At 42.5% G+C, this 25,922-nt stretch overlaps 1 protein-coding gene across 1 annotated transcript; it reads left to right on the top strand.

Annotated features, from left to right (window-relative positions):
- The first annotated feature begins 52 nt into the window (after positions 1 to 52).
- gsk3ab (glycogen synthase kinase 3 alpha b) lies at positions 53 to 25,922 on the top strand. Its single transcript, XM_078252537.1, has 11 exons — positions 53 to 418; positions 524 to 709; positions 10,509 to 10,696; positions 10,948 to 11,031; positions 12,663 to 12,773; positions 17,494 to 17,624; positions 17,939 to 18,143; positions 22,296 to 22,391; positions 22,898 to 23,084; positions 23,202 to 23,279; positions 23,938 to 25,922. The coding sequence occupies exons 2-11, from the start codon at positions 535 to 537 to the stop codon at positions 24,003 to 24,005; spliced, it is 1,323 nt and encodes a 440-aa protein (XP_078108663.1). The 5' UTR covers positions 53 to 418; positions 524 to 534; the 3' UTR covers positions 24,006 to 25,922.

Genomic DNA, 25,922 nt, shown 5'->3' with positions numbered 1-25,922 from the left:
TGTCGACTGTACGAGTACAATTTTACCCGAGCCTTTTTAATTGAATTTTGATTTAATTTTCAGTATACTTTTAAGTTATGCAATTTTAAGTTAGCTACTTTATGTGCGGATATTTAGAATCATTTAGACTTACATACATTGTTGCCCTGTTTGTTTAAAAAGAAACGTTGACACTGTGTTGACTAACGTATATGTCCATAACCGTCAAGGTACCATTAACGTATTCATTGTGATTTTCGTCGTAAACTCAATTTCATATTTTGGTTAGTACTGTAGTGTGGCTTCGAAACCCCCAATAACTCATTTTCCCAGTAACCCTTGCGAGCTTTACGTAGTTGTGCGTCAACTCCCCAGTCCCCCCACCATCACCGTTCTACAGAGGAAGAAAGGGGGAGACGGGCAACCTATACAGAACGCTGTAAGTGTAGTTTATATTTATATCGAATATTAAAATACACTTATATATAGCTTAAGTTTGTGCCGGTCTGGCTGCTAATAACGTTCAACCTTGCCCCGGCTTTAGTTCACACAAATATGAGCGGCAGCGGGCGGCCCAGGACCAGCTCATTCGCTGAGCCTCCCGGAGCTCCCGGATCCGCTGCAGCCGGTGCCGGATCAGCAGTAGCCGGTGGAAGCTCGACAGGAAAAACTGGGGCTTCACAAGCCAGTGGAAGCAGCTCGGCGAGCTTTGGGAATTTGAAACTGCCTAGTAAGTAGTGATTTTTAAATTATATCATAAGCACAGTTTACATGTTATAACAAAGGCTCGGACTGTGCGTTACTTTTTAGAGAAATGTGTCGGGAGTATGCTTAATTTCGATCATTGTCGCGGAGCTAACCTTTAGCCAGCAAGCTGTTAGCTGGTTAGCAAACTTAAGTTAGCTGTCCAGCTAACGTTAGCTGTGTTTTTCATTAACTGTTAACGAACCATTGCAATCAAGGGCTTTTATCGCATAGCTAACATTATCGTTAGCTGCTGGTGGCGAGCTTTCAACTACAACGTTATATTTGATATTTCGAATGAAAATAACGTTATGTAAAGGTTTTCGGCAACAGTACCTAACATTATTTTTGCATTGTAACCCAAGAAAAGTGGTGTTAGCCGATGCTCTAATATTCGTCATTAATATCAGATGTGGAAGCTAGCTAGCTTTCTAACGTTTGTAAAGAGTAGTTTGAAATTGTCTTGTCTAACTTTCCTCGGTCCAGTCTGATAGTGCACAAATAGTTTTTTGCCAAACTAGGGTTGCGATACTATACTTCTTCTGGTAGCCAGAATAAATAAATACATTAAAAACGGTGAAAATATCCCAAACTAGTTGAGTTCCATATTCTTATTAACCAGCACATGGTTACCTTACCTTTTAAACTAATTTAACTACTCACCTGGATGACTACACTATATATGAAAGCATCTATGCATGGGTTTAAACTGCTGGTCCAGTACATAAGTCCACCTCACATCTTTCATCAAGAAACTGAGATTTCTAGCTTAGTATAGTGGAAACAGTTTGGTAAACCTTTATTTTGGCACATTGCCTGTGCAACCGTGTCAGCACCCCCTAAGTACTGAATTTAATTACATTTCTGTACACCTTAGAGGAAGCCATTATTCCCTTAGGTAGGGTGTCTACTTTGGCACTGATGGTTGAACATGTTCACTATCTTCATCATTTTGATGTCTCTACTGGAAACCCTGGCTTGCCAACAGCAAAGTCCCTACAGTTGGTTTTGCTAGTGTGACGACAATAACTTGCAGAATGCTCACGGGTCATGTCGCTATGCAGCGGTAGCAGTTGGCTAAAGATTTGTAGGGTTGGACAGAGGTGTGCAAAAGGACATACTGGGAGAGACAGAAGAAAATAGTATCACAGCTCTTCAAAACAGGAATAAAACTGCTATTTGGGGCCTGACAAAAAAATGTTTGATCAATAATTAATTATTAGAACAGGTGAATTTGCTAACAAAGAAAATGAATGTAAGTCAAACATCAAAGGCGACTCAAGCTGCTGTGTAGTAAGTCTTTGCTAAACTTAGTACATGCAGCCAATCAGCAGATCTTCATCAGGTGATTTGGCTCATTCACATCTGACTTTTCCCTTGTTCAGTTTTCAGAATATCTCAGTCGTGGTCACCGGGGTCTGTTGCATTTTGTGAAAGCATTGTTCTTGTGTCAGAGCTGCCTGGACCCTGACCAATTTCTTAATGTGCATGGGGAAAACTGAGCTTGAGGCAGGGTGATGTCTGCCTGCTCAGACATGGTCAGATGCTGTGTAGCAGCAATGTTAAGAAGGTTGCTTTCTGCTACTCTACTCTCTGTGACTTTGCCAATACTGCCAATCGCACAAGACAGATGTCACTATTACTTTTGTCAGACAACCTGGCAGCATGTAATAGGGATTTGATCAATGACTTAAGTGCAGCAGTGAAGCAATATCTGTACTTGTTTACCGGTAGCATTAACAAGCCAGTATTGAACCACTACTTTATACTACTTCAGTTTTCTGACACAGAAAGAGGAAAAATATGTAAACAGGAACAACTAAATGGTGTCATCGACAATATTAAAAGTCACTACTAATCATCATTGAGAGGTGACAGCTGAGACTGACCAAAATATATAATAACTTTGGCTGATCAAAGCCTTTAGGGATGATGCCAATAATCAATGTTAAGTGATTAGAACTGACCAAAGAAATATCAGTCACAAATTAATTCTTAGGTCTAGGTATCGTTTAAAATTATTTAATACTTACAATTAACTCAGAAATGGTCGAATCAAATATTAAGAAAAGTATGAATCTGAGCAAGCAGGTATCAGTACTCTGCGCTTAGGTCACCTTTCGGATTGCACCGAAACAGGTTTTATTCTTGGCCCTATTAATTCCTGTTCTACACTGTGTTCACACATGAGAAATCCATGTTCAAGTCACTGGTTTTACCTTGTTTCAGTTACCATTGTATTTTCAAAATTGTCCTACTTCTAAATATTTATGTACCTTTCTACCACTAGTTACCAATTTCAAAAGCATTTACTTGGATATGTGGGTTATTACATGTTGTACATCCCATTACACCCTTTAAAATCCCATTTGTCTTTGTCCTGCCTTTTAAATCCTGAACTGACACACGCAGGCATCATTAGCAGTATAGTAGATGGTCAAGAGGGGATGCACCAATACCGATCTAGTGGTACTGACATTATTAATATCCTCTATATTAGTTTAAACAGCTGATCCAGTACATAAATCCATCTTGGGTTATCTGGATCAACAGAAGTACATTTCCAAGATAAAGCACGACATCCAGGCATCAGGCTTTGCCTCTCACCTTCTCTTCTCTGTGTGTTGCCGTTCTCAAACTCCCTTCGATATGGGAAACGATAACAAATTTCGAGGTAGGAAGCCACATGCTGATAATGGCAACTTTTAAAGAAAATTTTTGATCGTGCAATAAGGCAGGCCTGCTTGGTTCTTTCGATGAATGATTGTAAAGATATACAAAGAATAGCCTATACTTACGGCGTTTACTATCTAACTGGGACATTTTGGGACTGATTGGCAGGGATTTCTATGGACAAGTACATGCGGCGATACACTGGTAAGAGCAAATTACTTTTAACTATGTATCCAACTAATTTAAATAACTTGCATTACTGTATTGTGTGAACAGTTAACTTCATTTAATATTGTATGTCGCGTTTTCTTCTGCGGGGTTCAAATGTTCCACCAAAACAAATTCTTTCCTGAGAATAATTTGCAGAGCCACTGTCACTGCGTCCAGAACTTGGCGCCGCCCAAGACGATTGTGATTGGTTTAAAGAAATGAAAACGACCCAGAGCATTTTTTTTTTCTCCTATCCTAGAATGTATCTGTGGTGTAGCCAGACCTTACTCCACAGCGCTGTGGAGATGGGTCTGGCAAGGCGAGACTAATCTCAGGCCATAATTAATCAAGAAAGTGAGAATTCTATCTTAGTTAAGTCAAAGTGCCGGAACAGTGTGACCAATCCACGTTAAATACATTTTCTTGATCAATGTCGTTATGAAATTCAGTGTGTCAGTGGGCCTTGGACTCAGTATTTCTGGCCTCATGTTACCATACATAAAAATGATCCCAATCCATGCAATATGGTATAAATACTTTAAATTTAGGAAAAAGAGAGCACCATATTGGATTAGCATTTGTCAATGCAAAGTAGGGCCGGGAAGGTTACCGCAATACCGCGGTCACGTGACGCTTACCGCGGGTCTGAGCTTGTCACCGTCATCACCGCAAAAAAAACATTGGTCTGCACGTTGTGTCTAATGACATGGATTCATTGTTTCTAACGACACGGATTGTGTCTAATGACATTGTGTCTTACATGGCTTCAAGGTTTTCTAAACAAAACGTATCAAAAGATGGAGCAAATCCGACCTTTCGCGAGTTTGGGAGCGCAATGTTCCATATCGTGTATTACGGTAGGAAAGGCAAAAACATTTCTCCGTTCTCAGCTGAAGTAGACACATTAACGTTACAGCTGCAGTGTTAACCATTGCACATTAGCCTAGCAGCTAGCAGAGTTTCCTTCTGTGTATAGCTTTATCCCGATAAAACGGCACGTTGAATTTCAGCCTTCATGCATGTTTCGTAGCCTAAAACAGAGCGGCTTATATCGGTAGAGAGATCAACAAGTTAGCCAACTGCCGAGTGACCGAGTCGCCCTCTCGGCTCTCTGTCTGCTCAGCTGCAAGACGGGCTGCAACATGTAAGGTTTAAGCCGATGTTTTTCGGGGGTAATGCCATTCACTTTACCGGCAGTATTGACCATAGATAAAGCCACCGTGTCTTGAGAAGCTCTAGCTTGTTGTTTTCTTGTTCACTTTTAACTCACTTTAAATCAGCTTTTCAACCGCGGTTAGGGCTGGGGCGGTATGTATTTTCTTCTACCGCGGTTGAAGAGCAAGAAATTCCCACAGTAGTGCGGTATACCGCAACCCCCTTACGACAGTAGCGTAAGTTAGAGCGAGAATGGCAGGGTGCCTTAAGTGAGTAACGTCAGTGCCCGTGTGGTCGCGCAAGGAGAGCGAGCGATAACAGAGTAGAGTGCCGCTGTGAGGAAAAGAGAGAGGAAAAAAGAGAGCAAAGATGGTTAAAAGTGAACAAGAAAACAACAAGCTAGAGCTTCTCAAGACACGGTGGCTTTATCTATGGTCAATACTGCCGGTAAAGTGAATGGCATTACCCCCGAAAAATATGTTGCAGCTGAGCAGACAGAGAGCCGAGAGGGCGACTCGGTCACTCGGCAGTTGGCTAACTTGTTGCTCTCTCTACCGATATAAGCCGCTCTGTTTTAGGCTACGAAACGTGCATGAAGGCTGAAATTCAAAACGTGCCGTTTTATCGGGATAAAGCTATACACAGAAGGAAACTCTGCTAGCTGCTAGGCTAATGTGCAATGGTTAACACTGCAGCTGTAACGTTAATGTGTCTACTTCAGCTGAGAACGGAGAAATGTTTTTGCCTTTCCTACCGTAATACACGATATGGAACATTGCGCTCCCAAACTCGCGAAAGGTCGGATTTGCTCCATCTTTTGATACGTTTTGTTTAGAAAACCTTGAATCCATGTAAGACACAATGTCATTAGACACAATCCGTGTCGTTAGAAACAATGAATCCATGTCATTAGACACAACGTGCAGACCAATGTTTTTTTTTGTTGCGGTGATGACGGTGACGAGCTCAGACCCGCGGTAGGCGTCACGTGACCACGGTAATGCGGTAACCGTCCCAGCCCTAACCGCGGTAGAAAAAAAATACATACCGCCCAGCCCTAATGCAAAGTGCTAATCTAGTTGAGGTGAGGTAACAGGAGAGCAAATGTTGGATCAGCAAAAGAAGAACATGAACAAACACAGTTCAACAAACAATAGCTGTGCGGTATAGTTTTCTGATCAGCAAATTTAAGGACCATTGATAGTTATTGGTATAGTATGTGTCCCTGCTTGAGGTCTGGTAAATTGAAGCATCTTCTATTGTGGAGGATGGGAAATGTGTAGACAAATGGATTAAAAGGCACCAATAGCTTTAGAGTGATTTATCCAAGCCATGCCCAGTGTAAATCCATCACTAAGCAAGGTGCTGTTATAATTTCTATAGGCCATAAATTATAAAATACTTGTGTCATTCAAATGCTGATCATTTTATCGATTTAAAAGTGTGCTTGAGTTTACACGTACAAACAAGCTCCAAGCTAATTGCCTTTTAGTGTGGGTGTGATGAGAGTCACTCTGCTCATCCCTTTTCTCTTACTCATCAGGCTTGTGTTGACGTATCAGAAACCAAAGCTATTCACTGACAGCTGGGCAGAGTGCTCATCTTTGCATTCATTATTCAAGTGACTATCATGCCACAGCTGCTCCATATTTAATGTGCTTCACTCTGACTTAACTTGTTTAAAAAGAGTGTGAAATTGATGCTAAAAGGAAATACAGAAGAATGTTGTATTGTGGAGCTGGAAGACAGGAATGTGCAGGAACTACACACTTACCTGGGCGTAGAGATCAGATCGAGGTAAATCATGTGGCTATGTTATCGGCTGCTATTAAGGCCTGCTGATAACCTTTTAAAAACTTTTGGCTAGAAAAGTTGTGTTTTGTCATCTGGAATCAATTGGAGAATCATTTTGTCACCAGTGTTTTTCATATAGACAGAAAAATCAGTTGATAAAGCCAAATTACAGTCTTGTTTTTTTTTTTTTGTCAGTTTATGGGAGAGATCAAAATGCTTAATTTTCTACCTACTAGAGATCAGGAGGGGTCCTGTTCAGACAGGCGAAGTGAGCAAGCCCAGGAAATGGAAGCACTTTTGGGTGTGCTACTGTCCATGCAATTTTTTATTACAGGCTCTGACAAGCCTTTTGGCAATAGGCCTCTTCTCTGCTTTTCTTCCCCTCCCAGTGTCATTGCTTCTGGTGGCGATTTGTCAAATCATTTTTGACCCAACACAGGCACTAGAGCTGTGAGTTACGGTTACATCTTGAACATCTCACTTTTCCTGATTTCCACAAGGTCAAACATTCTGTCCTAAATGAGAATATACAGACAGGTGACAAATTAATGGAAAAACCTGAATAAATGAGTGGAAAAAATATATCGAATTTTGATACTTCCATTTAAGTGTACTGCATTATACAATTAAGCAATTACCATACTGTCATGCTCTGTGGCATGTATAAAAATGCAGAGCAGGCTCAGTTGACCTTGATCACCTATATCCTATGATGATACTTTTATATCCTCACAGGAGAGGTCTCTGCCAGGATGACAATGCCCCCATCTGTAGGGCACGAGTGGTTACTGACTCGTTTGAGGAATATAATGGGAGAATTTAGACCGAGGTGTTAGACTGAGCTCTCCGCCACCGTCATCTAAACACCACGAGGGAATTTCTTTTGGAAGAATGGTGTTCATCCCTCCAGTAGAGTTCGAGACTCGTGGAATCTATGCCAAAGCGCATTGAAGATGTTTTGGCAGCTTGTGGTGGCCCAACACCTTACTAAGACACTTAGTGTTGGTTTTCACCCACCATTATGTACCTGTATTTTAGCTCTTAAAAAAGCTGGCAGCAGCCGTAAACATGATTTCCTTGACTGAGGTAATACCAGAGAACATGTACTAAATACAACTACGTGCTTAACTGGCTCTTACACACGGATTACCTCAATTTATCCCTGGGGTATATGTATATTATTGGAATGGGGACATTGAGGTAATTGAGATTGCAGAGGTGCTGAACTGGAACTGTGATTGAGACTGTAACCAATTCAGAAAGAGACAGACGCAGGTTAAACCTGTAATCTGAATGGGTCAACACACGTCACCCAACCTGGCTTTGAGACTCTTGTCTTGAACTGGGTTCAACGTGGGTTGCAGGGACCTGGTCCAGGCACTCCTATTTGGAATTGATGTTACTGGTAGGGCTGTACCGAATAGTAGAAGCTTTATTCATAATGTTGACATTCTAATTCTAAATCAACATTTGAACGCTGCACAGCTTTTTATTTTTTTTGCATGTTCCTTAATTCAGTTTAAAAAAAGAGAAAAATCTGCACAGTTGCAGATAAAAAATTAGGCTACACTAATATTAGTTGTGTTATACTATTTGTAGAATTTGATTCCAGTGGTGGCTGCGTAGGGTTGTTTTCAACTTGTGTGATCCAAACATTTCCAATAACTCCAGTGTTCAAAGTCCAAAAATCAAAATGTATTGGAAAAAATATGTAATCAAAATTTGCCATAGGTGGAGACATTTTGCCAGCAAAGAATTTGACTGTGAGGAAAACTGAAACACATTGTATTGGTTAACCCCTCAGCATTCCGTCCCCTTTTTCCAGAGGGGTTGGGGACAAGGGATGTTTAGAGGGAGATATCATTTGTTTGTTTTGTTTTTTTACAAAAATTGATAATTAAATTTTCTCTTTTTCAGAAATCTCTCCAAAATGCCACATTAAAACACCAAGACCTTGAGGAACACAATACAAAATCCTTGCTGTGATTTGGATATAAAAACTTTTGAATTTGCATTTTATGGCGGAACTTCTGTTCTAGAATCTGCTGAGAAACCCTCTTATTGTCAATATACCTAAGAAAGCAATGCATCTTTTGAATGCTCTTGGTCTCTAGTTTGAGGTTGTAAAGTTTCATGAGGCTGTGATTATCCTTGAAGTCACAACAGGTCATTTTATACAGTTCAAAGGTTTCAGAAAATGGTTTCACTAAATTTAAAATGGCTACTATGGGGACTAACATCATCACACATGAATACAATTGACTTTTACAAATGCTAGCATTAGAGAAAGTCCCGCACACGAAAAATACAACGTTTCGGTCTTAGACCTTCATCAGGTAAATGCTAGCATGACATGGTTTAATGGTACCATTGGATTCCTAAGATTGTTTATTTAATATGACACCAATGTCCTCACTCCAGCTCCAAATTTAAGCCTGCTGAAAGACAAAAAGTCAGCCAGGCCCGCTTGCGGGCCATCGGATTTCCAAGGAGTTATTGTATTTTGTAATTACATGAGTAATATTATATTTTAATTGTAGCATGTTTGGAATACTGGTGTAGTCTTGAGTCTGTGTTAATTGTGACTAGGGCTATTGAAAGAATTCCGAAAGTCGAATATAATGCGAATAGTAAAAAAAATCAATACTATTTGAATGCTTAAATCACTATACGATTGTGATTTCTTTTATTTTTATAAATAGGTTGGCTTATGTTAGCTAATCTCCCTCTTCTCATGTCACGTCTGATGAACAATAAGTTACGGGAGTGAGAAACAGAAGGCATTGTGAGCTAACGTTACGTACCGAGTAACGTTAGTACAGGGGGGAGTGACAGGCTGCGGCTGGAAATTGGAAGGATGGGAAATAGTTTTAACATGACTTTAAAATCGACATCCACCAAGCCAAAATGCTTATGTTATAAATAGTTAACTCGTTCTGGTTTCCTAACTGCGTCGCGAGTTATAAGAGCTTAGCTGGGAGCTTGAAGGAGACGGCTAAAGTTAATGTTAGCTGCCCTACAGCTGTCAGAGTTAGCTTTGACTTCATATATTACCTTCTAACAGCTGTATTCTCAGTAACGTGACACTCTGCAAGAAACGAGTTGCTTAGCGTCATGGCTAACACTAATTTGACTTAGTATAACAAATCGATGTGCTAACATGATGTCATTGTGCTAACCGAGCAACGTTAGCCTTTGCAACAGAGCCGCTTCAATACACTTATTAGATAATGTTTCATTACAGAGTTCTGTTGATTTGTGTTTGTCGCTGTGTGCGTGGTAGAAAATAATGTAAACAGAGAGCGTCAAAATGCTATGACCTAGGTCCCCTTCAAGGCCAGGCCGATTATGGAAGGCCCTCTAGCGGACAGAACGTGTAACAACAACCACATGCTTATAGTGGCATTGACAATGCATAAGCCTGAGTAGTGTAGTACATATTTATAACAGGCTGCATTTGAGCATTAACTATTTGAATATTATTTGAATATAAAAAAAAAAAAGAAATTCGAATGGTATTATAGAGGAAGACTGACGGCTCTAATTGTGACGACAAGGGATTAATCTTTGACAGTCACATATGAATGGGTATAACTTGTGTTGGAGGCGGGTTGAGTAGGCCTATGTGTCTTCAGTATGAAAGGTGTTTTGGGCTAGTTTCACCCAGGGGACCAGCTCATTACCAGCCAGTGGAGTGTGTCTGGAGTGGAGCCACCACATAGGTCACAGCCATTTAGAAAAGGAGGAGAATGTTTAGCTTCCATATCTCAGGGACACTGACGTATGGAAAGGCTGAACTGGAGAGGATCATGTCACAATGTTTATCACATAATAAAACATCATAAACATCACTTTATCTATGAAAAATACAGTGACTTTTCACAACAGAATGTTTGTATGTTGAAATCTTTCAAACATTCAGGATCTTTCTAACAAGGTGCTTTCATCCACAGGAGACAGTGGCAAGGTGACGACGGTGGTAGCCACACCTGGCCAGGGCCCCGATCGCCCACAGGAAGTGTCCTATACAGACATAAAGGTTATAGGAAATGGCTCCTTTGGAGTGGTTTACCAGGCTCGGCTCATCGACAGCCAGGAGATGGTGGCAATTAAGAAAGTTCTCCAAGACAAGAGGTTTAAGGTATGTTTAGAAGAGCTCACGGTCAGATAATTACAGAAAGCCATACACTTTGCATCTATAAAGAAGGTTGTGTTGGCTTTTGGTAGACGCAAATGACTGAATTTGTTTATTGCTCTTTTACTCTGTGGATTAGCATATGACATTCTTCAGTAATTTTCCCGGATTACAGACCTGTGCCAGTTTTCTATGACAGTCATTTTGCACAAGTCACAATTTTAGCATTTTTTTCCTTTTTTCTTTTCTTCATGCAGAATAGGGAGCTGCAAATTATGAGGAAATTGGACCACTGCAACATTGTGAGGCTACGTTACTTCTTCTACTCCAGTGGGGAGAAGGTGTGTATGCAATGACTTGACGTATGCCGTATGAATCAAGTTTCTAGGTGAGGCACTCTGCCTTCACACCCAGCCATTTAATGGTGCATGCATCATTGATGATTCATAGACCTGTTTAAGACGAGGTGATCCTGGTCTTTATTGTACATTCAATTTACGGTTTTAACTTAACCTTCTAAGGGTTCAAGCACTTTTGCTTGGGGTGGAGGGGTTGGACATCAGAGTACGGGTTTATCTGCTAATGTAAGCTAACGACCGTTACCTTGAAACCATCCAGAAAATAGACGGTACCGTAGGGTGATTTAACGTCGTCGATCATTTTACACACAGTTTAACAACAAAACAAAACGCTGAGTGAACATTACTAGCTACATTTTTTATGTTGGTTTTGAGCGGTATGCACCCCCACTAACCTGGAAAACTGTTTTAAATCAGTAACATTACTACAGCGTGTCGGAGGAATACACACAGTCTCCTGCAGCGGTGAGTCAGAGGCAGAGGGGCCATCACAGCAGCGTGGCTAACGTTAGCTTCTTGTCTCATCTGGGGTCTGATAAACAGTAAATTCATCAACTTCAGTGTCCACAATGAAATTTTACCGTGGCGGCGTGCCACTATGCTATCAACATAGAGGAAACGCTGCTATTTCATAATGAAAGATTTTATAGTTTATGAATTCAGTTTTATGTAGGGCTCAATAAGCCTTAATATCCTACCCTGTATTTGAGTCAGACATGATTTACACTACAGGGTTTTCCCTACCATCGCAGCCCCGTAGCCGAATGAAAAGGGGAAAAAAACTATGATGAGAGTTCTCTACTACATTTTGCTCTCAATTTCTGTCACCTCTGGCCTCTCCCTTGCATGTTTGACCAAAGGTGGGGCTAAGCTCCTCCCTCACACACACACACACACACACACACACACACACACACACACACACACACACACACACACACACAGAGCGAGAGAGCAGAGAGGCCGCAGTGTAGAAAGTGAACCAAGTAACGTTTGACTTTAGTGGACGACAATTCAAGTCAAAATTAGGAAAAGTGGTATTTCCACCAACTGTTGTCGTTTTACGCACCCACAGCACGCACACTTGTTAAAGGGATAGTTTGAATACATTTGAAGTGGGGTAGTATGAGGTACTTATCCATAGTCAGTGTATAACCTACAGTGGATGGCGGTCGGCACGCCCCCAGTTTGGAGAAGCGTGCAGGAGTCCCGACACGGAAGCTAAGGAATGTAAGGAACTGCTGTGGATGAGGCCACACAGCAAAATGTATTTTGTGTGAATATGCATAGTTTTTAGTAAAATCAAATTTTCTTGGCAACAGCAAAACCCTGCACTGCATTGTACTATTTTACTATGGCGGGCTTGCTGTGTTTACACTCATAATGATGGATGTGTGTTATTACTTATATTGTGTAAATGAGCGGCATCAACATTGTCTTTCTAAAAGCAATCTTCAATCATATAGTTAATCACTGCTTACAATTATTTTTTTGTTTATCTACTCAATGTACAACCCAACATATTTTGTGAGATTGGTTTGTTTTATAATCATAACATTTTTACATTCCACCTCTAATTATACAGTCCTGTTTCCTTTTTTCCTACTTTCCAGAAAGATGAGGTGTATTTGAATCTGGTGCTGGACTTTGTCCCTGAGACAGTGTACAGGGTGGCTCGGCATTTCAACAAGGCCAAGACCACCATTCCCATCATCTATGTTAAGGTATGTATACACACACAGATGGGTTTGCTGCTGGGCATTTCCCCCTAACTGCTTTCACCACGCCACTATAGGCATCAAAAGGTTTATTCAGGGATGACATACTTCATTTCTGTATGTATCATAAGTGAAAAGTGCTGTTATAATGATAGAAACAAATATACTGTTAGTTGTTTACAGGCAGACTTGTCCACAATGCTTGCAGAGGTTGTGTTTTCACCCCTGTCTGTTCCTCTTTAATAAAGCAGAGAATGGAAATGAAGTGGACATTGATCACATTTCTTTCAGTATTTCCCAGCAGTGTATAACAAAAATTCCTAATGAAATTATTAGGGCCGTACCGAATACCATTTTTGTTTTTTCTTTAAAGCTTCGGGACTTATCAACAGCAAGTTTGACGTGTTGGCAGAAACATACCCGATCACTAATGAGCAATGTCAGCACACTATTTTGTTTTATCCGCTTGTTTTTGTCCATTGTTGTATTTCACCGGGAAACCGAAGTGTTCCCAAATAGGAGACCTTCATGATAAAGCTCTCTCAAGGCTGATGCAGTATAACCATACAGATGTCTTCACACATCAGACTGCTTGCTTGTAACTCAGCATTTCTCTGTTCTTGGCTGAGATGGACGACATAGTGGTGCATAAATAGCCAGCAGCTTAATACCGACAAAACACCACACAAAATTTCAGCCTGCATGATTTGAATCCCAAAATTTGAAAATCAAATACCTACCCATCAAACAAACAGATCCAGCCCTAGAAATGATTAATTACTTAAATGAATGCAATCTGGACCAGGATAAGCGACAGGAAATGTATGGATAGCTTAATAAGAATATAATAGGATCTGTTTGAAAGACAGCTGCTTTACAATTTAGCAGAGTTCTGTGCTCTTTGTGCTTTCGAGGTTTAAAGTATACTACTGTAAATATTTAATATGCAATACTGACATGGAATCGCTGATATTTTCAATTGGACTAATGGGTTTAATTTGTACTTTTTGCATTCATTAGTGGCAGGTTTCCATGCTTGGTCATTATCTCTCTCTGGGATAAGATTTATATTAGGGCTATCAAACGATACATTTTTATCGCTGATTCACATGATTACAATTTGATTATTTTGCATTTCAGAACTGTTTTCAAGTACATTGCAAAGCAATTCTTACCAGTGTATCTTGATTGGGAATCAAATGAATGCAAAGAAAGGGACTTCATGAACTTGATTTTAATATTTGTATTTGTTTATTATTTATTTATTTACTGTAAACTAAAGGAAAAATGTGTGAATCTAGTTACACATTTGAATCAAGAGTCAATTAAAGTGTGCAGTAACTCCTAAATAATTTTGATTACTCACTGACGTCCAGTGATCACCTTGCATCACTTTGCAGCAGTTCCAGTTAGGCTGCTTTCTCCGTGTCGTACAGGCTGTGTATGCGTAAAACTACTGTCCCCCCTCAATGGCAATGTATAAGACGGGTCAGAACATGTAGTCTTTAAGACCCGAGTCTTCTACGATGCTGACAGGTCTGCAGTTAGTTGCCACCCATTTTGCAAGAGCAGTGGTAATTTTTTGGGATTTGGTTTCATCCGCAGGTAGGCAAGTAGCACTCTCCAAAATAGTGCTTTGCCTGAGCCTGCTAGCATCAACCGGAGTCACGTTAACTGTACTATGCTTAGCTCGTAGGTGGTAGCTCAAGCTTGACGTGCTTCAGTGATATTTTAATTCGGCTTTACACAATGTGCATAAGGCTTTCGACCCGTCCGGGAGTTTTGGAAAATAACAGTGCATACATACAATGCAGCCTGCAGCAGCAGGATGTGTTACAAGGAAGTATGGCAAAGGGTCAAAATAGTAGCCTGTTAGGCACAACGCAAAGCCGAGTGAAGTGAAAATAAATTAAGTGGCGGCATGCGATTTAAAAAATAAAATAAAACGCGTTATGCTTGGTCCTAAATCGCATCGCGATTAACGTGTTAATGCTGACAGCCCTAATTTATATATTTCATCCTAGTCTTTTGAATTGAGTTTCATCAGTTATTGAGCAATTTTTTAACACAGTGCAGTGGGAACTGAAAATAAAATTTAGTTCAGTTATTGCCAGTGGATGTGAAACAACCAAAGTATTTTCCTGTTTGTTTTTTTCACAGACAGCTCACTGTTTAAGGATTATGAAAGCAGAAAGGGAAAGATGGCCCCATGGGCCACACTTTGTTCCCTGTCTAAAAGGGTGCTCATTTTAGAAAGAGTTTGTGTGTTTACGGTGTCTGTAGCAGCAGAGAGAACATTATAGCTGTCTCATGGCCCATTTCCCTTCCTCAGCCTGCTGCTCCCCTGTGGCTTTGAGATGAATACTGATCTCTATCTCTCTCTCCCGCTTTCTCTCTCCTCTTGTCATCCGTCCATCCTCCAGCGACACACTTCCACATCCCTTTCCCCTGGGTGTCCATGTTTATGCCTTGTCTCTCATTGTTTCCCTCTTCCTCACCCCTCTCTTCCTCTTCTCTCTCTCTGCCACCTTTTTGAACATCATCTCTCATCCCTCCATCGTCATCTTGTCTGTAATCCTTTGGTAACCTGTGGCCGGCCTGCTATCAATGCATCATGTGGGTAATAATAATGATGATAATGGTGATGACAGTGATTTGTCTTATTAATATGCTTAACATCTGCATTCCACAGACACAGTGTGAGCAATTTCTATTCCAGAATGACATCACTTTCACCTATTTTTTTATTTAGTCTTAGTCTTGTGCCAAATGTCCTTGTTAATTTTAGTCATATTTAGTCATTCGCATATTTATTTTTTTGTTAGTCAAGTTTTAGTCGACTAAAAGTCTCGTCATTTTAGTCTAGTTTTAGTCAAAAGAAAACTCAATATATCTTTGTCAAGTTTTAGTCAAAACATTTTAGTCTTTTTTTAAATAACAAATTATTTGTGAGATTATTTCTGATAACCATTTCAGTCAAATAGTTAAAATGACACATTCCGATTTTTTTGTCAATATCATTGTATATAAAATGCGACCAAATCTCGAGCCTCTTCCTTATTTCACCAGTAAATTCCTGTTTAATGACAAAAACAACCACTGGATAGGAAAAGGGTATTTTACAATAACTTTGAATGCAGCACGAACTTCTACACCGTTTAGCTGTCAGCATTTTAACCGTGTTTACTCCAGCTGCTAGCTAACGGTAGGCTAACGTTACCTGCTGTCAAGTGAAGTGTTAACTAGCGTGACATGCGGCGATGTTTCGGTTACCTCTAACGTCCATTTAGGAGCATCAGAGAGAAGCGCAGGCATTTAAGTGGCACCGAAATCCACGTTGCTATTCGGTCCGGTAGATAATAGTTGTTAAGGCACGGGTGCCGTTTTAGCACCGGGTCTCGGTACCCAACCCTAGTAACGGCTGAATATTCTATCTCATGATGAAAAAGCAGAGACGATTGTAGACGAAAATTAAGAGAGCTTCATCTTAGTTTTTATTTTATGCAAAACATTTTAGTCTCGTCTTTTTTTTCGTTAACAATAGACAAATGTTAACTTGGGGTTTGATGAGGACAGTTGCACATCTTCTGGGATAATTTTTCACTCCTACGTTATTTTGTTGTAGGAACACGCCACTGCGGGCTGCATCAGACACCACACAGCTGCTTCTTTCAACATGCATCTACACAGTCCACTCAAAAACACAATCAGGGCACATATTGAAGTGACGGAAATTACACATAACGGAAATATAAGTTCACTGGTTCTCAAACTTTTTGGCCTGTGATCCCTTAAAAGTGTTAACTTGCAACTGATCACAGTACGTGTCTACAAAATTTTATTAGTTACACAGAAGAGTGATTGCCAAGGAGGTCATGTTTTCAGCTTGGTTTGTTTGTCACCAGGATTACAAAAAACTACTGGCTTGATTTTCATGATGGGACGAGGTAGAACCCATTCAATTTTGGAGCAGATACACAAACTTTTCACTTTCTTTAAAATTTCTAAATGGGGCATTTGTGCTGCATTCATGTGGTGTCGGAATTATCGGGGGAAAATCAGTTTTTGTAAATCATGTTTTTGTATAGATGTATGTTATAGCCTACATCTATAAATGGAACATGGGATTGTTGCGACAGTGGTTTGTGCTCGCAAGAGGCTGTTCAATCCTTTTTATGGAGTACAGTAGATTGGAAGCTTATATTGAGAAAGTGTTGATTTTAGCAAAAACGTAAATGACCTTAATAGAATAATCATTTTTTAATTGGTTAGGCCATCAATCCGTTTTCTGCTGCTTATCAAGGTCCAGATTGCATTAATTGAATTAATTAATAATTTTATTAGGAATTGTTGTTATACACTGCTGGCAAGTACTAAAAGAAATATGATAATTCAAGGCCATGTGGTCCCTACCAGTTTTTCATCATACTTTTATACTTTGGCCAGTATGACCATAAAAGAGGTATTCAAAAATCTTTGTGGTATTAAAAAGGTTTTGAAAAGGCTTGAATGTAACAGGTGAACCCTGCAGAAACCCTGATTGAGCATTGGAGCCCGGAGTCATGAATCACCTGACTGAACATGAGACCAGGGAACAGACATTACAATAGTGAACTTGGGTGTCCTCAAATGCTCTTTTGCTTTTCTTCCCTGGAATATCTGTATGATTCTGTCTAAGTTGTTAAACACTGTCGGGCATTCTCTCTCTGTCTCCCCCCCCCCTTAGGTGTACATGTACCAGCTGTTCCGCAGTCTGGCTTATATCCATTCCCAGGGTGTGTGTCACAGAGACATCAAGCCCCAGAACCTCCTGGTGGACCCAGAGACGGCCATCCTCAAACTCTGTGACTTTGGCAGGTTAGTACCAGACTCTGACTCTGGACGTGTCTGTCTATCTTTATCGTTCTTCCCATTGTTGTGACTGTCTGTCTCAGTGTGCATGTTTAGTTGGCTGTCTGTTTGTGTAGCCATCTCTTTCTCAGTCTTGGTTTTCCTGTGTTGATCTGTCATATGTCTTTCTTACGTCTCTGTTTTCTTTGCTAACATGCTGTGATTTTGTGAAAACAAAGAAACACTGAGAAATGAAAGGTTCATGTTGACTGGCGTTCCCCTCCTGAACATTCTCTCTTTCTTGTTGTTTTCTCCTTCATCTCTCTTCTACCATCTTCTAGTGCAAAGCAGCTAGTTCGGGGGGAGCCAAATGTGTCCTATATCTGCTCACGGTACTATCGTGCCCCAGAACTCATCTTTGGTGCCACCGATTACACGTCCAACATTGACATCTGGTCGGCCGGCTGTGTGCTGGCTGAGCTGCTGCTGGGCCAGCCCATCTTCCCTGGGGACAGTGGTGTGGACCAGCTAGTAGAGATCATCAAGGTACAGTAGGGATACAACAAACAGTGGCTGAAAGCCAACTGATTGCACAAGCAGCTAGATAAAAGGAGACATGGTGGAAAGTTTCATTTTAAGAAACCGTTTTGCATTTGTAAGAACTATGGACAAAGAAGCATTTATTTATACCTCACCAGTCAATGAGTGTGTACTTGTATTTAAATGTAGTATTTGAATACATTTAAATGCAGGTATCATTAAATGGAAAACCGTATATCCAGAAGGGCAATGCAAGCTGTATACTTAAAGGAGAAATCCGGCGCGAAATGAACCTAGGGGTTAATAACACATTTGTACCGAGTCGACCGTTCTCTGGGATATGTTTTCATGCTAATCGAATGTGACCAGTTTTAGCGCAAACCGCTAAATAGCTTATAACGCTAGTCGTCGGGGGACTGGTAAAGTAAAAAAATTCTATACCACTAACAACGCTCAAAATACTGTAGCACCACACTTCCACGTAGCATAATGAAGGTCCCTACATGTAAACCGAAGCATTGAGAACTTTGTAAGTGTACAGGCATTTTATTAAAAAAGAAGTTTATAAAGACTGTATTGTTCACGTATACAGGCAGGCGCCATCTTGGGAAAACGGTCACGACCAGGCAAACTGTTACTGGTTGCACGGCGCCAGATTTCTCCTTTTTAATATATCCATCCATCCATCTTCATCCGCTTATCCGGGGTCGGGTCGCGGGGGTAGCAGCTCCAGCAGGGGACCCCAAACTTCCCTTTCCCGGGCCACATTAACCAGCTCCGACTGGGGGATCCCGAGGCGTTCCCAGGCCAGGTTAGAGATATAATCCCTCCACCTAGTCCTGGGTCTCCCCCGAGGCCTCCTCCCAGCTGGACGTGCCTGGAACACCTCCCTAGGGAGGCGCCCAGGGGGCATCCTTACCAGATGCCCGAACCACCTCAACTGGCTCCTTTCGACGCAAAGGAGCAGCGGCTCTACTCCGAGCTCCTCACGGATAACTGAGCTTCTCACCCTATCTCTAAGGGAGACGCCAGCTACCCTCCTGAGGAAACCCATTTCGGCCGCTTGTACCCTGGATCTTGTTCTTTCGGTCATGACCCAGCCTTCATGACCATAGGTGAGGGTAGGAACAAAAACTGACCGATAGATTGAGAGCTTTGCCTTCTGGCTCAGCTCTCTTTTTACGTCTAACGGTGCGATAAATTGAATGTAATACCGCACCTGCTGTGCCGATTCTCCGACCAATCTCCCGCTCCATTGTCCCCTCACTCGCGAACAAGACCCCAAGGTACTTGAACTCCTTCACTTGGGGTAAGGACTCATTCCCTACCTGGAGAAGGCACTCCATCGGTTTCCTGCTGAGAACCATGGCCTCCGATTTAGAGGTGCTGATCCTCATCCCAGCCGCTTCACACTCGGCTGCGAACCGATCCAGTGAGTGCTGAAGGTCACAGGCCGATGATGCCATCAGGACCACATCATCTGCAAAAAGCAGCGATGAGATCCCCAGCCCACCGAACTGCAACCCCTCTCCACCCCGACTACGCCTCGATATCCTGTCCATAAATACTACAAACAGGATTGGTGACAAGCGCAGCCCTGGCGGAGGCCAACTCTCACCTGAAAGCGAGTCCGACTTACTGCCGAGAACCCGGACACAGCTCTCGCTTTGGTCGTACAGAGATTGGATGGCCCTGAGAAGGGACCCCCTCACCCCGTACTCCCGCAGCACCTCCCACAGTATCTCCCGGGGCACCCGGTCATACGCCTTCTCCAGATCCACAAAACACATGTAGACTGGTTGGGCATACTCCCAGGCTCCCTCCAGGATCCTTGCAAGAGTAAAGATCTGGTCCGTTGTTCCACGACCAGGACGGAATCCGCATTGTTCCTCTTCAACCTGAGATTCGACTATCGACCGAACCCTCCTTTCCAGCACCTTGGAGTAGACTTTACCGGGAGGCTGAGAAGTGTGATACCCCTGTAATTGGCACACACCCTCTGGTCCCCCTTTTTTAAAAGGGGAACCACCACCCCGGTCTGCCACTCCTTAGGCACCGTCCCAGACTTCCACGCAATGTTGAAGAGGCGTGTCAGCAAGACAACCCCTCCACACCCAGAGCTTTAAGCATTTCTGGACGGATCTCATCAATTCCTGGGGCTTTGCCACTGTGGAGTTGTTTAACTACCTCAGCAACCTCCACCAGGGAAATTGATGCCAATCCCCCCCTCATCCTCCAGCTCTGCCTCTACCATAGACGGGCGTATTAGTCGGATTTAGGAGTTCCTCAAAGTGCTCCTTCCACCGCCCTATTACCTCCTCAGTTGAGGTCAACAGCGTCCCATCCTTACTGTACACAGCTTGGATGGTTCCCCGCTTCCCCCCTCCTGAGGTGGCGAACGGTTTTCAGAAGCACCTTGGTGCCGACCCGAAAGTCCTTCTCCATGTCTTCTCCGAACTTCTCCCACACACGCTGCTTTGCCTCTTTCACGGCAGAGGCTGCAGCCCTTCGGGCCCTTCGGTACCTTGCAACTGCCTCCGGAGTCGTCTGGGATAACATATCCCGGAAAGACTCCTTCTTCAATCGGACGGCTTCCCTGACCACCGGTGTCCACCACGGTGTTCGTGGGTTACCGCCCCTTGAGGCACCTAAGACCCTAAGACCACAGCTCCTCACCGCAGCTTCAGCAATGGAAACTTTGAACATTGTCCACTCGGGTTCAATGCCCCCCAGCCTCCACAGGGATGCACGAAAAGCTCCGCCGGAGGTGTGAGTTGAAAGTCTGTCGGACAGGGGCCTCCTCCAGAGCGTTCCCAATTTACCCGCACTACCCGTTTGGGCTTACCAGGTCTGTCCAGAGTCTTCCCCCACCCCTGACCCAACTCACCACCAGATGGTGATCGGTTGACAGCTCCGCCCCTCTCTTCACCCGAGTGTCCAAAACATATGGCCTCAGATCAGATGAAAGCGATTATAAAATCGATCATTGACCTTTGGCCTAGGGTGCTCTGGTACCAAGTACACTTATGAGCATCCTATGTTCGAACATGGTGTTCGTTATAGACAATCCATGACTAGCACAGAAGTCCAACAACAAACAACCACTCTGGTTTAGATCAGGGAGGCCGTTCCTCCCAATCACGCCTCTCCATGTGTCTCCATCATTACCCACGTGCGCGTTGAAGTCCCCCCAGCAGAACTATGGAGTCCCCAACTGGAGCCCCATGCAGGACTCCACTCAAGGTCTCCAAGAAGGCCGAATACTCTGAACTCTTGTTTGGTGCATATGCACAAACAACAGTCAGAGTTTTCCCCCACAACCCGCAGGCGTAGGGGAGCGACCCTCTCGTCCACCGGGTTAAACTCCAACGTAGCGGCGCTCAGCCGGGGGGCTTGTGAGTATCCCCACACCCGCCCGGCGCCTCACACCCTGGGCAACTCCGGAGAAGAAAAGAGTCCAACCCCTATCCAGGAGTATGGTTCCAGAACCAAGACTGTGCGTAGAGGTAAGCCCCACCAGATCTAACCGGTAGCGCTCCACCTCCCGCACAAGTTCCGGCTCCTTCCCCCCACAGAGGTGACATTCCACGTCCCCAGAGCCAGCCTCTGCTGCCCGGGTCTGGTCCGTCGAGGCCCCTGACCTTCACTGCCACCCATGTGGCAGCGCACCCGACCCCAGCGGTTCCTCCCACAGGTGGTGGGCCCATGGGATGGAGGGATGTCCGCCACGTAGCTTTTTCGGGCTGTGCCCGACCAGGGCTCCGTGGCAAACCCGGCCACCAGACGCTCGCTGACGAGCCCTCCATCTGGGCCTGGCTCCAGACGGGGGCCCCGGGCTTCCTCCGGGCAGGGTCACTTCATCCCTTCCTCGATTTTTCATAGGATTTTTGAACCATTCTTTGTCTGGCCCCTCACCTGAGACCACTTTGCCTTGGGAGACCCTACCAGGAGCACACAGCTCCAGACAACACAGCCCTCAGGTTCATAGGGACACACAAACCTCTCCACCACGATAAGGTGATGGTTCCCGGAGAAGCTTTTTAATATAAGAAAGGATATATATGTTGTTATCCACACTGACACAATTCCTCCTTCACATTTTGTATACAGGCATATGGTTAATATTAATGAAACGTAACTCTTCATCCTTGTTTGCAGGTTCTGGGGACACCAACAAGGGAGCAGATCCGGGAGATGAACCCTAACTATACAGAGTTCAAATTCCCTCAAATCAAAGCACACCCTTGGACAAAGGTATGTTCCCACACCTGGAGAATATTAATCCTGGTTAGCAGTTATGTAAAGTTTTAGAGTTCCTTTTATATTTATACTGTATATTATCTCTCTGAAACAGATTTTTTCCCTCTTTATGGGTTAAGAAACTGGAATTTGATGATTTATCTCTACATACAAGTAGACTTTTAAAAACACTGATGCTGCCACCCAGTATTTTTAATTGAAGCTTTAAAATAGAGAAAATGAGTAGCATTATGACACAGTTCAGCACGTTTTTGCTAAATAGTATCATTTACGTTGTTTATTGTTGTTGATGTTATGTTTTGAAGAGGTGTGTAATTCTGTTTCCATGGTCACACAGCGAGCCGCAACAACATTTTGCCATCATTAACTTTTGAATTCAGCGGCAAAGAACTGTGCACGAGAGCGGCAGCCACCCTACCTCTCCTGCCTCTCACTGTCTGAAAGCATCTTAAGTGTTGGACTTGCATAAACGCACATTTCTAAATTTCTCTCCCTATCAGGTGTTTAAGCCTCGTACCCCACCAGAGGCCATTGCCCTCTGCTCTCGACTGCTGGAATACACGCCGGTAACCAGGCTGTCTCCCCTGGAAGCATGTGCGCACGCTTTCTTCGATGAGCTGCGTCAGCCCAACACCCGCCTGCCCAGCGGACGAGAACTGCCGCTTCTCTTCAACTTCAGTCCCGTTGGTCAGTTTACCTCTCTGTCATAATATATTCTGTGTTTGACCTCTGATGACCTTCACATAGTTTTCATGTTTCAAGTATTTTATATGTAATTAACATTTGTTTGCCTTGATTCCTCAGAGCTGTCTATCCAACCCCAGTTGAACTCCACACTCATTCCTCCTCACGCTCGTGCACAGACATCGCCTGCCTCACATGGTATGTATCAAAACAAAACAAAAACAAAAAAATATATATATATAATTTATTATTATTATTTTTTTTTAAATCAAGATTTTTACTCATACAAGATATAAACAAATTACAAACCGCCAAAACTAATCCCGAACATCTAATTGACTGCCAGAAGTGATGTAGTGTTGGACATGTCCAAAACATATGTAATAGGTTTGCAGGGCCTTGTTTACATCTGTCTTGTGTGGGTTCTAACTCTGGTCAAATTACACTATTTTTAATGCTGTCTATTTTCATTGACAGAGTTTTTTTAATACATGTATTACATGTATTTATTGGCCGTTTTTATTTGGCTTTTTGTCATTAAAATAGTGTGGGAATCAAAATATCTTTTGTTCACATGGTACATTCTGGTCTATATGACCCTGACCAAAAACTAAGCTTAACCAAAGTCTGCACTTTAACCCTGAGCCATTTTAACTTAATCCTACGAGTAGTGTTTGCCCAGATGTTGAATGTCAAAAGACTACTTTTCAGTCTTTTATGCATATGACGTGAAAGACATGTTTATTTTTAGACATTATTATCACTTGATAGGCAGTTAAGTATCATCACTGAACTATTATTTCTGTGAAATTAGCTTTGTGTTGGTGACAAATGTGCTCCCTCTCTCCCCCTGCAGAGGGCAGTGTGTCAGACAGTACCGCCCAGCCCAGCTCAGCACCTGGATCCATCAACAACAGCACCTGAGCATCCATCCCTCTGTCATCCTTTCTTTTTGTCTTCCCCATTTTCCTTTTCTATCCTCTGCTTTTCTCCCTCTCAACCTTCGTCCTGGCTCCAAACACTTAAAATAGAAAAGAAATAACTATACACACCCACATAAACACTCAGCTTAGCTATTTTCCCTGAATTTTAACCATTTCCAATAGAAAGCAATTTCTGTGGCTGCTAGCTTCAGGAAGTTGTTTGGGTGTTTTATGGATATTTAGGTAGCTATGCTTGGGCTTAATATAAGCTGCAGTTCAAAGTCTATGGTAGCCCTCGTCTGGCCTGTTAGAATAAAGAAAATGTAAATTGGTTGGGATGTTTGGGAGATGAGGAGGGGGGGGTTGTACATGTTATGTGGATTTTCTGTATTATAATCTACAGTTGACTTTTATCCCTTTTTTATGTTCATTTTATTTGCATTAGCGCATTTTATGTGTGGCCGTGGTGCCATTGAATGGGGTCCTGATTGGCTATGGAGTTGTGAATGAGGGCCGTGTGTAAGGCCTGACTAATGTTGACAATCATCCTTAGTGGGGTCAAAAATGACACCCTTGTAGTGTACATGTTTGATTGTACAACCCACTGAACTCTCCTCAAGTATTGTCAGTTCACCTAGCCCAATGGTGAACAAATGTAAAGAATTTTTTTTAGATATCTGAGTTTGATACCAGCCAGAACATCGGCTGATTTTGGCAAATTTTAGATAGAGGTGGTTTTAAATTTTATTACAAAGGAGGGCACCACAGCCTGTCTTTATTTTACACGTCTTTTTGAATATTTGCTCCTTAACTGCCTTTTATGTGAATGAGAGGGAGCAGAGTGCACATTTTTAGTTTCTTCTGTATAAGCTCATGTTTGCATTGGTTAAGCTGGAAACCATGCGTTTCATGTTAATTCTCAAGTCAGTAATGCACATCTCCAAAGGGAGTAAAGAGGAAGCAAAGGGGCAAGTTATATGTACTGTCCAGCTGTTAACATAACTTCACACAGAGGGAGCAGTTGGTATGGGGCTCCAGTTGCATCTGATACAGAAGCCTCAATGATGTCTCGCATGTCATCAACATGGTTGCCTAGCACTGTAGGGTGAAAAGTCACCTCATTAATTATGTCACGTTACGGTGTTAAGTTTCATATTGGCTTGATTATGTTGAAGATTCAGGTACAGAGAGACTACTGGCCGTTTTCACTGCTCACCTGGCTCATCATTGTCATTTCAGCTAGCATACAAAGTTACTTTTTGTGCAGGAGGAGGACTGAATTAATTTTGTTTGGTTTGTGAGAGAGATTTGTTGAAACCCTCTTCGCCCCTTCCCAAACAGCCTGCGTCACTCTATCATGTTCTTCTTGTCCTGTGGTGGTGGTAGTAGGAACTGATCGTGAATGATTTACTCAGCCCAACAGTCCACTGTCAGCATGAAGCAGTTTTCTTTCTTCCAACCATGCAAATGTGCATGTTCAGCCCAAGTTGACCACACTATGTTACGTCCACTAATCTCAGTAATAATCAGACCTGAAATGATGCGCAAACCCCAGAAACCCAACAGCTTTTGGAGCCTCCCCTTCCGTTCCTTTTTGTCCTCCTCCCTCTGCCTTCTGCTTCCCGCTTTGCTCCTTTTTTCACTGCTAAACTGTAAATATCAAGTACCTTTTATTTTATTTTGTTATTTTTATTATTGTTATTATATTGTTGTTCTTGTAATTTGTTTTCTTTAGTAGACCGGTGCAGCAGCGGCCGGACTGTTTATCCTCAGTCACAGTCTGTAAATACAAGTTCATTTCAGTCCCTGGTTCAGAAGGGGAAAACAGAACAAAATGTTTCATTTTTATTCTCTCTTCCTCCATTTCTCTCTTCACGACCTTTCCTTTTCCCCCATAAATGTCGTCATAACTGTTTTA

This window comes from Sander vitreus, chromosome 6 (assembly GCF_031162955.1).
Source record: "Sander vitreus isolate 19-12246 chromosome 6, sanVit1, whole genome shotgun sequence".
Taxonomy (NCBI): Eukaryota; Metazoa; Chordata; class Actinopteri; order Perciformes; family Percidae; genus Sander; species Sander vitreus.
The sequence above is the reverse complement of the archived record's forward strand: the minus strand, read 5'-3'. Positions and strand labels throughout refer to the sequence as shown.